The 15,184-nt window shown below is 30.2% G+C and overlaps 1 protein-coding gene across 1 annotated transcript in view; it reads right to left on the bottom strand.

The window, feature by feature from the left end:
* Positions 1-14,379, bottom strand: part of hid (head involution defective) — a 39,458-nt gene extending 25,079 nt beyond the window's left edge. The window contains exon 1 of the mRNA XM_075305002.1: positions 13,438-14,379. Coding sequence (XP_075161117.1) covers positions 13,438-13,657 — 220 coding nt within the window. The 5' untranslated portion in view covers positions 13,658-14,379. The remainder of the gene's footprint in view (positions 1-13,437) is intronic.
* Between the last annotated feature and the right edge of the window lie 805 nt (positions 14,380-15,184).

Consider the following 15,184-nt stretch of genomic DNA (forward strand, 5'->3'; position numbering starts at 1 on the left):
ATATAAAACGGATGTCTACCATTTCAACAATCGTTGCACTGCATTTGCATCACTTCTTAAGGTGTGATCCAAATTCAGTGTTTTAGATGTGAATTCAAAAATTTTGTGATATTTTGCCACATAAAAAAATGTTATAATTTTTATGATTTTTAATGCATTCTAAGGCTCGTCTGAAATGTTAGACCTAAATTCGGTGAAATATAATTCAGCCTATTTCATCACGTCTTAGTGTAAGGATTAAAATCCAAAAAATAAAAAAATGCCTTTTGTTATTTTGTAAAATGAAATGCGTTTTAGTGAAGTAGCATAACTTTATGAGAATTGAGAATTCACAGCCTATGACAAGGCTGAGTAACATTTATTGCTTCCGATTAGTTTTTATACAACTTTCGGATCCGAAAAGAATGTGTTCTTAGCCTCTTAGATAACTATGTTTTGCTGGGTTATTTTTAGTTTTTTTTTGTGAACAATTTGAAAAACTTGTCTGTGAGTGCAACCTGGATATGCACACCTAATGCTTAGTACTAAGTTCGTTTCTGCGAAAAACGAATATCTTCATCTATCTCCGTAAATAGAGTCTCAAAACCAGGGATGTTAACTTATTTACGCGAAATAATATGCCTGCCCATTTTTTCGTGCGAAAAATACAGGGTTGTATAAATATATGTGTCTGAAAATGCTCAAAACAAATATTTCGCATTTATTCCGCGCTAAGGTTTTTATATGGAGTATAACAGTTTTTCGTGCGAAAACGTGATCTTAGTACTAGGCTTAAAGAAAAAATACTTTCCTCCGGAACGAAATTTTAGACAAACGAAATTCTCCTTTCTTATACCATATTTTCTTTTAGAACACATAAATGCGAATTTATGATAAGAGATTCAACGATTGTCTCTAAACTTTTTTATTTGCTTTAAAGAAATTTTCTTAATGTCAAAAGAAAACTTTTCTTGTCTAAAAAAGAAAACTCTTCTTTCAGTGCAAAATGTCATAACAAAGCGCCTTAGCCACCGCAATCGCCGCTGGGCTATGCATCTGTATGGTAGGCCGGTATGGCACTGAACAAAAGTGCAAATGTGATGAATAGAATGCACACATGATGGCTGATTGCCTGACGGTAGCTAGCTCGGCGAAAAGGTTGTATGATGAAATTTTGATGCGTTTACAAGCACCTACACGCTACTCAATGAAGAAATTCTTCTGTGAGAGTTTAACAATGGAATCTCTCGCCGGAATTTTTTAATGTTGGACATAAGCAAGAAAATCCAATGTCGAGTGAGGCTTAGTCCCCAGACCATATTCAAACCTAATCGCAAACGTATGTGGAACTAAACCCAATTGTTGCGAATTTGTCGAAGGTTTGAATCATTATCTTTAAATGGGAAAGAACATTGCGGAATTCTTATCTTTGGGGATTTCAGTTTAGCAATAAAAAAATGGCTTAGCAAGCGAGTGATTTTGCAAAAGAAAAAGTTCTCCAAAGTTGGTAGAAAAACGTACTAAATGCTAAATCTTCTCCATGCCGAACTAAAAAGTCTGTGATTGTACAAATTTATAGGGCAAGTTTTCCATAACTCAATCTCATACGCGATTTCTAGGAAAATAATATTCAGTGATACCAAAATAGTTGGAAAAAGGTACAAAATATTAGCATTTGGTACATAAGGATCTATAATAATGAAATTCTACCTGTTTAGAGGTGTACGCTCGGAATAAAAAACAGCAATGAACAATATTTGCAAAACTTTGTAAAGGGGTAGATTGGCTTAAACGTACAGTTAAGGAAGGGATTTCATTTGTGAGGAAGATAATTTTGGAATACGGATGTTTTGTTCTGCCGTTAAACATCCTTAGAGAGAGTCTTTGTCCTAAATTTGGATTTACTTGTCCTAAAAAAAAACAAATATTTTATAACAAAGCTGAATTTCGTTTCTCTAAAATTTCGTTCGGGAGAAAAATATTTTTTTTTGTTGTGTAAAGAATACGATTAGGTACTAAATAGGTATTAGAACTTGATGATAAGGAAACAAAAAATCTTTTCGTAGCTAAAATCCCTCATGAAGATATTACACTCCTTTGAAACATATCATCATTAGGTCTCTGTGCTAATACTTATAAGCTTCAATCGTGATAGACTAACAGCTGATAATTACCGGGGATACTTTGATGGAAGTCAAGATCAATGTAATCGCATTGCTTGCTATAGAAAGCGAAATGGAATTGCATTAGATTTCCTCCATATCTGCATTTCTAATCTATTTATACATCACATCTATTGTTCTGTTGCAGTCATTATCACCAAGCTGTCTAGTATTGAGTTTATTCGTCTTCCATTTGGAAGAAATATGACACACAATTTCCGTTTATCACCTACTTGTATGAAGTTTTTTTCTATTCATTGTGCTAAATTCAAATGTAATTTTATATTTGATTTGTCTGTCTGACAAAACGTGTGATTTTCTTTTGTAATCTCTAGGAACGTAGTGTTTTGTTAAATAAATTATTTTAATTGCGTCGATTGTTTGTTTTTCTTCTTCTATATTTTGTAGCTTCTTCTTCGTTCCTTGGGTATTATTATTATTTATATTTTTTGCATTGTTGACGTTACAATTATAGTAAAACAAAACGTCAGCCAACTAGCTTTGTTTCTTGCTGGTGATGATGATTAATCCATAATTGTAAAAACGTTTTTATTTTTCTATTGTTGTGTTTGTTGTTTTTGGTAATTCAATATTACTAAGTAGTTTTTTTTTTTTGTAAAAGATTTATCGCTCTAATATTTAATTGTGTGTGAATTTTGTTTTTTTGTTTTGCTATAATTTATCGTTAATCTGTTGATAAATATATTATGATATATGTGAAAATTACTGCAATTAATTGTTATATTAAAAGATTATTATTATTAGCTATTGCGGATTGTAATGATTTGACCATGTGTTATCCTGAAAGCGGATTAGATGAATAAGTCTGAGGAAAATGATTGAGTTAGTTAGTCAAATTAAATATTCGATGTAATTTATTTCAATTTAAAATTAAATGATTTGAACTAATTTTTACTTCACGTGATATGTTAATTGTTCTCAGCAGTGAGGGGTCCCTTATACGGTTACCACTCGTGCCAAATATAATCTACCAAAAAAAGAAAATATTACCACAATTTACCAAATTTACCAATTTTTTTTAATCAAGTTTTTGTGGTTAGTTTGGAATAAATGTAATTTTTTCGAATGAATGAATGAATGAATGATCGATCCATCCTATTAGCAACAATCTTGTGGTGTATAAATATGTCTTGAATTGCAAATGTTCCGAATTTTACGTTTCTTAACGATTTTAGCTTTTATTTCTATAGAAATATTTCTCAATATTTTATTTCTATAGAAATTTTGGCCAAAATTTTATTTCTACCTAAAATTTGATCACAATTTTGTTTCTATAGAAAATTTTCTCAAAGTTTTATTTTTATAGAAAATTTTGTCCAAATTTTACTTCCATAGAAAATTTTGTCCAAATTTTACTTCCATAGACAATTTTGTCCAAATTTTATTTCTATAGAAAATTTTGTCCAAATTTTTATTTCTATAGAAAATATTCTCAAAAGTTTATTTCTACAGAAAATTTGGTCAAATTTTTATTTCTATAAAAAATTTTGTTAAAATTTTATTTCTATAGAAAATTTTGTCAACATTTTATTTCTATAGAAAATTTTGCCAAAATTTTATTTCTATAGAAAATTTTCGCAAAATTTTATTACTATAGAAAATTTGGTCTAAATTTTATTCCTATAGAAAATTTTGCCAAAATTTTATTCCTATAGAAAATTTTGCCAAAATTTTATTGCTATAGAAAATTTGGTCCACATTTTATTTCTATAAAAAATTTTGTCCAAATTTTACTTCTATAGAAAAATTTGTCCAAATTTTATTTCTATAGAAAATTTCCTTTTCTGAAAATTTTGTTTCTATAGAACATTTTATCAAAATTTTAGTTCCATAAAAAATTTGTTCCAAATTTTATTCCTATAGGAAATTTTTGCAAAATTTTATTCCTATAGAAAATTTTGTCAAAATTTTATTTCTATACAAAATTTTCGCAAAATTTTATTACTATAGAAAATTTGGTCCAAATTTTATTTCTATAAAAAATTTTGTCCAAATTTTACTTCTATAGAAAAATTTGTCCAAATTTTATTTCTATAGAAAATTTCCTCAAAATTTCATTTCTACAGAAAATTGTCTTAAAATTTTGTTTCTATAGAACATTTTGCCAAAATTTTAGTTCCATAAAAAATTTGTTTCAAATTTTGTTCCTATAGAAAATTTTGTCAAAATTTTATTCCTATAGAGATTTTTATCAAAATTTTATTTCTATAGAAAATTTGGTCCAAATATTATTTCTACAGGAAATTTTATCAACAATTTATTTGTAAAGAAAATTTGGTCAGCATTTTATTTATATGAAATATTGAAGTACCTCTTAGTTAAGAGGAATGTTTTGCAAAATCTACCTAAACATCAAGAATTCTACCAATCTACCAAACAGTAAAAAATCTACAATTTTTTTGTAGAATTCTATCCCTTATCCTGGAGATGAAATGAATACGGATTGCTTTCAGTGATAAGAGAAAAAATTCTCTTGGTCGTCGCTTCATTTTCATGGAAATTAAAAATGATTACACTTAGTATTGCCTTTTTTTAATAAAAGTTTGTTTTACTGACTTTAGAACTAGAAATTATTATTAACAACACCACGAGTACAAAAATGTCTAGTGTTAATTTCACACCTATTTGTTTTAGAACAAACATTTATTGTTGCCTACTTTCAGGATGATACTTAAACAATAGCTCCATTGCATACTTAAAGGTAAGCGAAAGAAAACTGTCAACCATACTCCCACTCCCACGCTCTATCTGTCTGAGGAGATCAAAAGAAATATTATTCTCTACTTCCTAGATCTTGTCTTCAGACCACTTTAAAATTATCCTGAACGAAGAAGAATAGACACAACAAACTTAAGCACGTTTGACAAAAGTGTGCTTCTTTCATAATTCTCAGTTTCAAATGAACTTTAAAATATTGCATATTACAGAATTCATGGCCGAAGCAAACTTTTAAAGGAAAATCATTTCTATGCTTCCTACTTAAACCATCATAAACAATAGGAGGACATGTTTGGGCTGTAGATGTCTGATACAGCATTTGCAGCTTATAAGTAGGCCCAAGACTAACAAGCATAGAGAAAAAGTTCTGTTTTATGGTTTTTGTTTTTTTTTTTTTTTTTGCAACCCAAGGCAGCAAAGTAAACAAAGTCAATGGCATTGAATAATATGCCAAACCACCCTCCGACTCCACAAACGATTTCACATAGGCATTCACAGAGGATAATAGAAAGCGGAGACTCCATGAGGATGTGTTGGCCCTAAAACCCAGACGGCGAGCCCTCCTTTTTAGGTGTCTATACCACCCATCATGTACTTGAAGTACACCCTAAAAAGCAGCTGTTTCTAGGCGGCCATATTTGCCGCCATTTTTTATTTGTTTTCCTTTTTTGCATCATCTTTTGCAGTTTTGTTGATATCTGCTTCGTTAAGTAAATAAACAAGCAAAGAGAAATCCATACAAAAATAATGGGAACGCGCCCAGTTTTAGGCTTTAAAATTTTTCATAACAACGAAGTTGCTGAGCAAAACAAAACCTAGAGAAAAGCCAAGCAAAAGGGATTTCAATAAAAAACAAATGCAATAGACCTGTGCAGAAAACAGCTGATGATATCAAAACAACAGAGAGAGAGAGAGAGCATCTTGACATCTATGCTGGGAGAGGAAGGATAATGAAATATAGAATTATTTCAAAAATGTGAGAAGTAACATGCACCACGAATAACATCAGCATCAAAAATATTAACAAGTGTATGCGGCATCCACCCAACCAGCAAAGTCAAGAGCATTGCCTTTAGTAAATCCATGCAGCCTAAATGAAAGCCTTAGTCTATGCTTTGGGATTTCTATGGAGGCAAACAAAAAAAAACACAGAACTGTAACGCCTGACAACAACACCAGGCGTTTAAATTTTAACACATTAATCCCCTAGTCCAGAGGATGGGGGCAAAATAGGCTTTTGTTAAAACAATGGTGGGTACATGCTTCGTTCTTGCCGGAAAAAGGATGTAAGCCCATGCCAAAAGAATTCTTCAACGGCACACATCATGATTATCCCTCAAGCTTTGGCGCGAGACAGGATAACAGGCAAAAGAAAATGCGTCAAAGTCAGCGTAGAAGGTGTAGTGTTGGAGGAAAAACAGTTCCTATCCTAATGAGTGCGAATTTCCTATGCCAACAATAGGCTTAGGCGTCGTACATTCCAAACTGAGTACTGTGAAGCTGTTGTTTGGGTGGAAACCTAGGAATGTTTGGTACTTCATGTTTTTGCTGTCTGTGGGTAGTGTACTAGAATTTGCCCTTGTGTATCGGTGTTTACATCTTATCTGAGAAACTCGTGATTTATATTTTTTCAATGTCTTAGTCCTAGCTAGCGAAATGTGGCTGCTGCAAATTCTTTTACCTCTATCTGTGATGATGAGGCAAATGTTGTTGAGGTTATTTTTTCCCATTTGTCTGCTTACGTAATGATGACTCATGCAGTCTATAGGACGCTTCATTTTGGAAGCGAATGAAATGAAAAAAACTAACAAAACATAGAAGGAAATAAGAAAGATTTCAGAAGCGTATATTTATTTGGAAGAAAATTTCAAAATCCTAAAAGTAGGCTACAATATTTAATAAAAAGTAGGAATTCTCAAAATTTTGCAGCATTGTATAAAAATGAAGCACAGAGAAAATTTTCATTAAATTTTAGCTAATGACTTTTTTAATTGATGTAAAAAAAAAGTTCATTATTATAAAGTATATTTTCCCCATAAGTGTGAAATGTTTCGTTCTTTAACAGAAAGTGTGCTACACAGATTTTTGGATTCAACTACGCAATTAATGGATCCAATTAATTTTTAATAGAAATTGAAATATGACAAAAACCCAGAAGCGTATATTTATATGGAAGAAAATTTCAAAATCCTAAAAAAAATAGGCTACAAAATTAAAAAAAAGTAAGAATTTTCGAAATTTTGCAACATTGTATAAAAATGGAGCATATGTTAAAACACACAGAGAAAAGTTTCATTTAACTGTAGCTAATGATTTTTTTCATTGATGTAACGAAAAATTTCATTACTATAAAGAACATTTTCCCCATTTATATGAAATGTTTCGTTCTTTAACAAAAAGTTCGCTACACAGAAAAAAAAATTATTTTGGGATTCAATCACGAAGTTAATTGATCCAATTATTTTTTAATTGAAATGTCTTCAATCACAGAAATGATAGTATCAATCACTAAAGTCAATTAAAAAATTAATTGATATTATTATTTTATGTCATTGATTTAATTTTAAAAAAGTTGAATCAATTAAATTGTTAATAACGTATTTCTGCAAATTTAATTAAAATTACAATTAGAAATATTTTGGTGATATTTTTTTCTGTGTGCTGTTATCAATTATGTTATCATTATATTTCATTGTATTAATTGCAATGAGAAATTTTGTTAATTTAATTGAGTTTTTCTACCAGAGTCGGTAATCCTATATAGTCGTTATGCCACTTTCATTAATCATACGAAATTGTTCATTCTTCAACAGGGATTCGTTATAATAACAAATAGTTTCGTTATATTTGGTTGTTTATGAATTGAATTAATTTTTGTTTTTTTGAAAAAAAAATTGCAAATTTAATGAGAACTTTCTTCCAATTCTTGAACTTCTTGGTAAGTAATTTTTTAATATAATTTTATAGCCCCAAGAAAAATCATCAATCCATAATCTGACAACCTAAGCTACAAGTGCCTTGCGAGTTATTATCTTTTAGGAGCATATACTTTCTTTCAGGAGCATAAGCGTATTCAAGATTCTATTTCGACCATTTTCTCCTATTTAATGTTCCTGATTTTTAATAAAATTCAATGAATATACAAAATTAAAACATTCAGAAGCTTCCACATAAAGTTGCACCACTTTGAACCAGCTTGTAATTGCCACCAAAAACAAAAAGCACCCATAGAATACATCAATAAGTAAATGGTCATACGCTAACAAACTAATGGTCAGTAGCCAAAGTTATAGCCAAGAAAACAAGTTTTGGTCAAAGGATACCTATAAGAGTTTTTAGTGCCTGGCAAAACACAAGTTAACGAGAAGTTAACAAAAAAAAAAAAAAAAAAAAACAACCAAACTTGATTTACCAGATTTTGTCAAGTTTCAAACCAACAAAAAAAATCTCAACAATAAAACTAAATAAAAAAATACGTTATTTGATATCTGAGCACGCGAGCTTTACAACATTTAATTTTGTTGTTGTTTTGGGTTTTTGTTGGGGTTTCAGATTCTTTGGGAGAAGCAGAAACTAAAGGAGTGAGGTAAAAATCCCCTCTTCGCTACTCCATCCAACTAAAGATCTTACGAAAGCCAAAAACCACAACTTCATTTGTAGCAGCTCCAATACGGCTGGTCTATACCGAGATTATAGATCTCTTTAGTGTTACAGTAGAAACACACACACACATACACACACTCTCCAACAAATACAAAGAAAAGTGGGCGTGTGAGGCCTATTAATGGCCCATAAGATACCAGCAGATATATTATGAGCAACATAAAAATTGATTGTTGTGCTTTTGGGCCTGGATGCAAACCAAGAAGATGAAGAGCAAAGCAATAGGGGGCCAAAAAGCCAGCAATTGGAGCACTAACATGGCTAGTATGGGCACGCGACAAACACACTTTGGCCAAGAATGCTTTGGAACAAGTAACAACAAAACTAACTCCATTGAACTGGTTCAAAGGAAAATTGAATAGCATGGCTGTTAGTTTCGGCGCTGCAAAACTATTGTCTGCAAATCGAATTCACGTTGTTATGTGGTTAGATAGACAAACCCATTTTCAAATTGACCTTAAGTGTTAAAAAGTGTTAAATTGGGGCCAATCATAGTATCGAGCAAGTATCAGTGAATTGCGATTTAGGAGCAGTGGACAAACAACCGTCTTGGAGGATAAGAAATCCAAATAAAAATTTTATTATATAAGAATGATTATGAGTTGCATCCTAAAAGTATGCTACAAATCTCTATATGATATTTCTCTTAGATGTAGGGTAAGGCTTTTTGAATTATGGACAAAAATATAATTTTAAATAGATATATTTTACAGCACGTCCACTTGCCTATAAATCCATATCAAAGAAAGCTAAGCGATCATATTTTTTGAAGAATTTGTTTCCGTTTTGGAACACATCAGAACAAGGGGGCTCTCTAAGGTTTTAATGTAGCATCTGGAAAAGTATCAGACCTGTCTCTGTTTAGCAATGTTTAAATCCGGTCTATAATAATTGAAACAAAGTGGCGTTTAAATATTCTAACATATTTCCTATGAACATTCCTCGAACACTCACATATCAATAAGTGAAGCCCGATTTCAAAATCATCTCAGTTTTAAGTGATTACCCTTCTATAGGGAATCTGATTTCTGCCTTCGTCGGTCGAAAGCAATTACAAATCTTTTTAAAAAGAAAACTATCAAGGAATAAAGCAATTAAGCAATGATTTTCTAAGAAAATAATTACAAAGAATTTCTTAATTGGCTTACTTTACTATGCAATATTCGTTACCCTTTTTTTTGCTTTACATCATCTAACTTTTCAATTTTTCTAATGGCCATTGGCACATAGCTCAATTTTTAATTCATTCTAATTCCCTTGTGCTTCATTGCATTTTTAATGCAATTTTTATGAGCTTTTATATATTTAACAATAAATTTTTTTATCTGCGTTTTTTTTGCAGTTCAAACTGCTGAGTTTAGTTGATTTTGTTTTTTTTTTATTGTCATCGACATCGCTGTAATAGTGGGCTTCCATTTGCCTGGTAATTTAAGACATTTTTTATGTTCGATGAACAAAAAAAAATACTTTTTATAGTAATTGGATACATAAGCTGATTAAAGTACGCATTTATTACCATAATATAATTATGGCATATAGTTGTGAATTTTATTTTACATAAAGTGCCAATATATCTATGAATACAATTCATTGGAAAGCACCCTGGACAGATATCGATGGTGCTGACTGTAATGATGACTACTATGATGGTAATGAAGCGTCAATACACAGGTGTGAATTATGGTTTATTTAGCAAACATGAGTTTAGCGACCGCTAATTTTAATGGCTATAATGTTACCAAGATCTACCCTCCTTTATATAAGTAAGCAAAAAGTGCTATAGTAATCGTATTTTTTATGAATTAATTGGCAGAGTTTATATTCTTTGTTTTGGGGGAAATTTCAACAGAATATTGAGGATTTTATATTTTTTAGTACGTGCTTAAATATTAATCCTCTATTCAAGGTGATGAAATATAGATATTTTTGTATCTAGAAAAACGAAATTAGGTCAATGACTTGTTGCAGTAAATTAAGTTATATGCTACTTATATACAGGTTATATCCATAGAAAGAAAAAAATGCTTTGAAAGAAAACAAATTATTTAAGAGATTTAATTAAATTTAAGTAAACTTAAGTAAACTTAACCGCAAGGAAAACTATTCAAAGTGAACTTTGTTGGTGTAAACTCTAGTTTTAGATCAACAATCAAGTTATTCTTTTAAGGCATAAATTACTTTTTAAGGATAAAAAAAATTAAGGGCCACCATGATCCTATTGGGTGTCAATTTTTATGGCCAAAGTCATTGTTATAGTGGGATACGAAATTTCTTAACGATAAATCCATTAAAACTATTTTAAAAAGAATAAAGAAAGGTAATGTATTCTAAATGAAAGGGTAATGTAAAAAGAAAAGGATAATGTACTTATTGTAAAATGAATTTTGAATTTAATTAATTTTAGACAAACTAGTTTCTTTAATCTAAGAAATAATAGTTTCAATCGCCAGCGGTAATTAACCCTGGAAAGTCATCATTATTTTTTGTACACTAGTGTCATCCTTCGTCATTTTGACTATGGCTTATTTCGTGAGCAAAAATGAGAACCAAAATTGGGTTTATATTCTTATTCAATTTGTTTTTGATTAATATAAAACAAAAAATCATAAAACGGTTGAATTATTATAACTTATATTTATCATTTCCCAATTGACTAAAATGCATTTTGTATTTTAAGCGTCGTCACTTTGACGAAGGATGACTGCCTAGGGTTAAAAAAATAATTGGAAAAAAATTAACAAATATAAGCAATTGATGTTTCTTTTTTTTTGGAACAGAATTTGTAGAATTAAATTTGAAATTTTATAAAATCAAATTAAAATTTGAATTGATGGTTTTTTTCTGTATACACTCAAAACAAAGTGAAGCCTATATAGTTCTAAAACCAATTTAAATCTATTTTAGTTTATGGAATTATTGTATTTTGAGAAAGTTTTCTTGACTTTAATAATTTTTTGTGTGCGTTAGTTAAATGAACTGAAAATGGGGATAAGTTATACACAAATCAAGCATAAAGATTTACTAAATTCATGTCTCCCACAAAAATAGTTCAGAATTTCTTAAAATTTGTAAATTTTACCAATAATGCGTCTAACTTCATAAGGTACTAGAGAAATTTTTGCAATTTTGAACTTCAATTTTTCCTTCAAAATTCGAAATTTTACCAATAAAGCGCCCATCATGAACTTCATAAGGTACTAAAGAAAGTTTTGCAATTTTGAATTCCAATTTTTCCTTAAAAATTCGAAATTTTCTTTAACAAGTGAAAAAAAAATAATTACGTCAAATAAATTTTCTTGAATTTGTCGACAAATATTTTCTTATTTGTGTGAAATGGGCGTGACATACGCGTTTGTAATACACTTTAGTTAAAATTTCCTAAAATTTAGTAAAAATTTCCTCTGTGGTGGGTTCACTGTTTTTTTAGTGTATGAATCATATTTAACCAATGATCACATATGGATGATGGTTTTAAAAATTGCATTGTATTATCAAGGATTAGAAAATCCCATACTATAATTATAAGAACTTTGTATTCTTGTTCTTCAATTTGTCGAAAAATATTTACTTATTTTTATGACATCGGCGTGATGCCAACGTTGGTAATAATGTTTAGTTAAAATTTTCTACAAATATTCAAAATTTTCTAAAATTAACCGAAAGTTTTCTTCCTGGTGGGTTCACTGTTTTTTCAGTGTTGCGACTAATGGTTAGACTGTCTCAGTAGTTGATTATGGATCTACGACACATATAATTTTTTTTTATTCAATCATGAAACTTAGTAATCCAATTAATTTTTTAATTGAATTAGTCAACTGATTTTTTAATTAATTTTATCATATGATTTTTCTCTTAATTTTTGATTTAGCTTTTCATTTTTTATTTAAATATTATAAAATATTACAATAATTGACTTTATTTTTTATTTTGATTAAAAAATTAATTGTGTTAATTGTGTTTTAATTTTCAATTAAATTTTAATTTTTAATTGCAAATATTTATATTATTTTTTAATATAAAATATTACAATAATTGACTTTAGTTTTTATTTTGATCAAAAAATTAATTGTGTTTTAATTTTCAATTAAATTTTAATTTTTAATTGGAAATATTTTGGTGATTTGTTGTTCTTCAAATGCATTATGGTGTCTAAAAGCTCTTAGAGGTTTGGGGTATAATTAAAATGTGAAGCCAGGACCTTAATCGTACGAAATGTTTTAGTATTAAATATAAATTAATTATAATGTCGATATTATATTATGCCAGCATGATAAAGTTGTGCAGAATTAATTATTAACATAAGATACTAATAAAAAAACGCAACACCGTTATAAAATATAAACCTGTTAATATTCGTTAGCGGCAATTTTATAGTTTTTGTCCTCTACAAACATACTACAATAAAGTCAAAAACCGAATTTTTGTCACGAATTTTTCATACAACATTGTTTTAATTTTTTCAATTTTTAGATTTTTTCCAGTCTAACCGATCATGTTCGATCACCTCATGGAAGTATATTGTATCCTAAGATTATGGTTTGATATGTTTAGTTATGTTTGCTCTTGTTATTACACGATTGCGCATGTTCATCGGTGGCTAACAAGAACAAGCAATGAATTTCACAACAGTTCGTGCTGGTGACATTAGGCGAAGAGAACGATAAAGAGAGGGATTTAAAAGCTAGAGGATTTTTAAATATTTTGTATAGATTCTATTTAGAAAATATTAATGGATTTGGAAAGAGAAGTAATTTATATTTAATTTTTTTTTTGCAAAAAGAAAAATCGAAAAAAAAACCTTTCCTTTGTTTGTTTCCTCAATCCTTGGAAATTGCAACACCAAAGTTGGGTTCTTTGTTGTTTCTTTAATAAAAAATTATAATAGTTTACTTACCACTATTGACTGAATAACGACAGAATGCCTGATAAAAGGCCATTACCAAATCTTCTGGCAATACAGGACTTTGCATGGGTGTCTGTGTCGCTGATGAGGTCGTATTCGGTGAGGATTGTAATGAACTTGCTGCACTACTGGCACCATCCGAAGAAGTGGTTCCGCCCGATGAAACGGTATCATCGGCACCACCCTCTGGCAAATAAAAGGGCACAGCCATTGTGGTGGTAATTTGTAAAATGATATGTTAACCAAATAGAAGAAAGAAGCAGCACTTGCCAACAGCAACAACAATAATATGTGTGGGGCAATAATGTCCTGGCAGTTGTTGTTGCTGCCTATAATCGAATTGATCACTTGCTTGCTAAATTGTACAATTAAAGCTGTCTTATTGGCAGTAATTATTTTGATATAAAAATAAATATCACAAGATATTTTATTTAGTTATTTGCTTTTTTAGTTTCCTTATTAATTTTGTTCACTTGTTTGTAACACTTCTTTTTGTGACTTCTCTGTTTATTTTGAGATTTTCTTTTCTGTTTTGAGAATTTCATGAAAAGAAATTTTTGATTTTTTTCTAAATGGATTTTTTACATTTTCTTCAATATTCTTTGAGTTTATATTTACACTGTACTTCTTGTTTTGTTTTTGTTTTTTTTAGAAGGATATTTAGGTATTTCACAACTTTTTATTTACTGCACTAAAATTTTTTAGTTTTGTTTATTTGGTAGTTTGCACAATTTCTTTTTCACAAAAGTCGGATTTAGTAAAATATTTGTTTTTTTTTATTAAATTATTAACGCTTTCTTTGCTTCTTGGCACTAAAGTCGTTTTGTTTTGATTCTTTAGAATTTGGGGGTGTTGGTGGGTGGTTTAGTAAATTTCTGATCTGTTTGTTGTCTTTTTCTTATTCTCTGTTTGTTTTTATTTTTTTTAGTAATCGTCGGCTTTGTGTGTGATTTTTCTTAAAGAAAACTTAACTAAAAAGCACTTAAAACGTCGTCGAACGTATAGATAAATTACAACAACACACGTCTTACTCGCTTCGTAGCTCGAAAACAACTGCTGATACTGTGGCTAGGTTCCTCACACCATACCCAAGACCCGACCGATTGGGGAGCATACTTTGCCTTGTTGTCTATACAACAAAAAACCTCAGCTGCAACAACAACAACCACAGCATTACACTCTGTGAGCACAGACAAGAATCAACTGAGAAGACCACATCAGCCTGTCAGCAACAACAACATCACAACTATACTAAGCAAAGAATTAAAATAATAATAAAAAAGAAAGAAAACAAATCCACAATACACCAACAATGCACATACACGTAGAGCAGAGAAAAAAGACTGCGAGAACAAGAATTGAGAAGTAAACTGGCTGCAACAAAAAAGCATTTAAACGATGAAATATGAATACAACAAAAACACATACACGCTTCCATACAAATACACAGGGCTCGTGTTCTCCACTCCTTAGGCCCATAGCATGCACCGAAATGCAACATCAAAATCATGCACGCAATAGAAACCAACACATGGATGGATCCATCATCCAGCCGCTGCATAAACCAACACATTGTCAACTCTACATCCAAATGCATCCATCCATCTTAACCATGGAGTATTGTCACATAGTAGTAAGTACCCATACGTACCTACATATCATATGTTTGTATGTCTCATTATTACCCAGCGGGAAAATTGCGAAGTACCGCAAGAATCATGCCTTCTTAACCCATGAT

This window comes from Haematobia irritans, chromosome 4, assembly GCF_050003625.1.
Source record: "Haematobia irritans isolate KBUSLIRL chromosome 4, ASM5000362v1, whole genome shotgun sequence".
NCBI lineage: Eukaryota > Metazoa > Arthropoda > Insecta > Diptera > Muscidae > Haematobia > Haematobia irritans.